Source organism: Austrofundulus limnaeus, unplaced genomic scaffold (genome assembly GCF_001266775.1).
Source record: "Austrofundulus limnaeus strain Quisiro unplaced genomic scaffold, Austrofundulus_limnaeus-1.0 Scaffold736, whole genome shotgun sequence".
Taxonomy (NCBI): domain Eukaryota; kingdom Metazoa; phylum Chordata; class Actinopteri; order Cyprinodontiformes; family Rivulidae; genus Austrofundulus; species Austrofundulus limnaeus.
Genome location: NW_013953138.1, coordinates 36520 through 37698, shown reverse-complemented (window position 1 = coordinate 37698; position 1179 = coordinate 36520). Strand labels below are relative to the sequence as shown.

Below are 1179 nucleotides of genomic sequence, written 5' to 3'. Positions count from 1 at the left end.
AGTCAACCATGTGGGGATCAGGTGGACTTAAGCGCCCCTGGTCATGAGAAATAAAAACTAATCAAATACGGATGAAAACACAGTGAATGTAAAATAATTCAATAGGAGGGAAAACGCCTTTAAATGAAATACGTTTTTTTCTTTTTTGTAAGGAGAGAAACCCGCTCTGTGCGTGCGCGCGCTCCTGCGTGTGTTTGTGCGTTACACTAGGTGGACAGAGAGACTGCATCAGACTGGAGACACACACACACACACACACACACACACACACATACGCCGGGGGGACATAATAGAGCAGATATATTCAGTCTTTGATGGTTCCCCCCACCACCACCACCACCACCATCTCCTCTCTGTTCCTTTTTCCTGCACAAKCGTCAGGATGCTGATTCCGGTCGGAGCATCATCATGGAGAAACACATGAAGAAAAAGCCCTCAGCTCCATTTTTCCCCCTTCTTCTCTCTAGCAGCTCAACAATAACGACATAATGTGGCTCGCTGTGCCGGAGGGAAAATAACCAAATATGTGGATACCCACAGAAGAGGAGAAAATCGGAGTTGGTGAGTTCCTTTTCTTTTCTCGGCTTGTATTCCTAAAAACGAGATCAACAACGACTAGGTTTTTATTTATTTATTTATTTATTTATTTATTTATTTATTTTATCTTTGCCGTCTGACGACGAAAAATTGGGATATTTTTCTATATGCAGCTCACCCCCCCTCCACCTCCCATTAGATCCAATGAGAAATGCATACACTTATAATGGCTGATATAGACGGCGGTGATTGCATGAGGAGGAGAAAAAAGGGGGAAGTTGCGTGGGATGATATAGCCCGCCGCCTTAAAGATACCACCAGGACAGCTTCAAAGCGTTCAACCCCACTCTTTAACCTATTCCTGCATTAAAACGTTCTCCTTTTTTTTTATATATGCGTCAGGATTTAGCCTTTCCCCCCTTCTTCTTACAGTATGTGGTGGAAAAATTCGTGCTCAAACCACCAGGGGGCGTCGTGGCCGCGTCCCTCCGACAACAGGTGTAGGCTGGAGTGGAGCTGGAGTCTACCTGTGGTCAGGAGGAGGCGGGCGGGGGTGGGAAGCTGCGGCTGCTGCGACAGGGACTGCACTGGATGTCGTTCCCTGCATGTTTGCACTTCAACATGTGGGTGACCGGGGTGGGT

General features: G+C 46.9%; 1 protein-coding gene across 1 annotated transcript in view; it reads left to right on the top strand.

The window, feature by feature from the left end:
* The first annotated feature begins 222 nt into the window (after positions 1-222).
* The window catches only part of LOC106532233 (dedicator of cytokinesis protein 3), a 37329-nt gene continuing 36372 nt past the window's right edge, over positions 223-1179 (top strand). The window contains exon 1 of the mRNA XM_014028257.1: positions 223-561. Within this exon, the coding sequence (XP_013883711.1) occupies positions 525-561 (37 nt within the window). The 5' untranslated portion in view covers positions 223-524. The remainder of the gene's footprint in view (positions 562-1179) is intronic.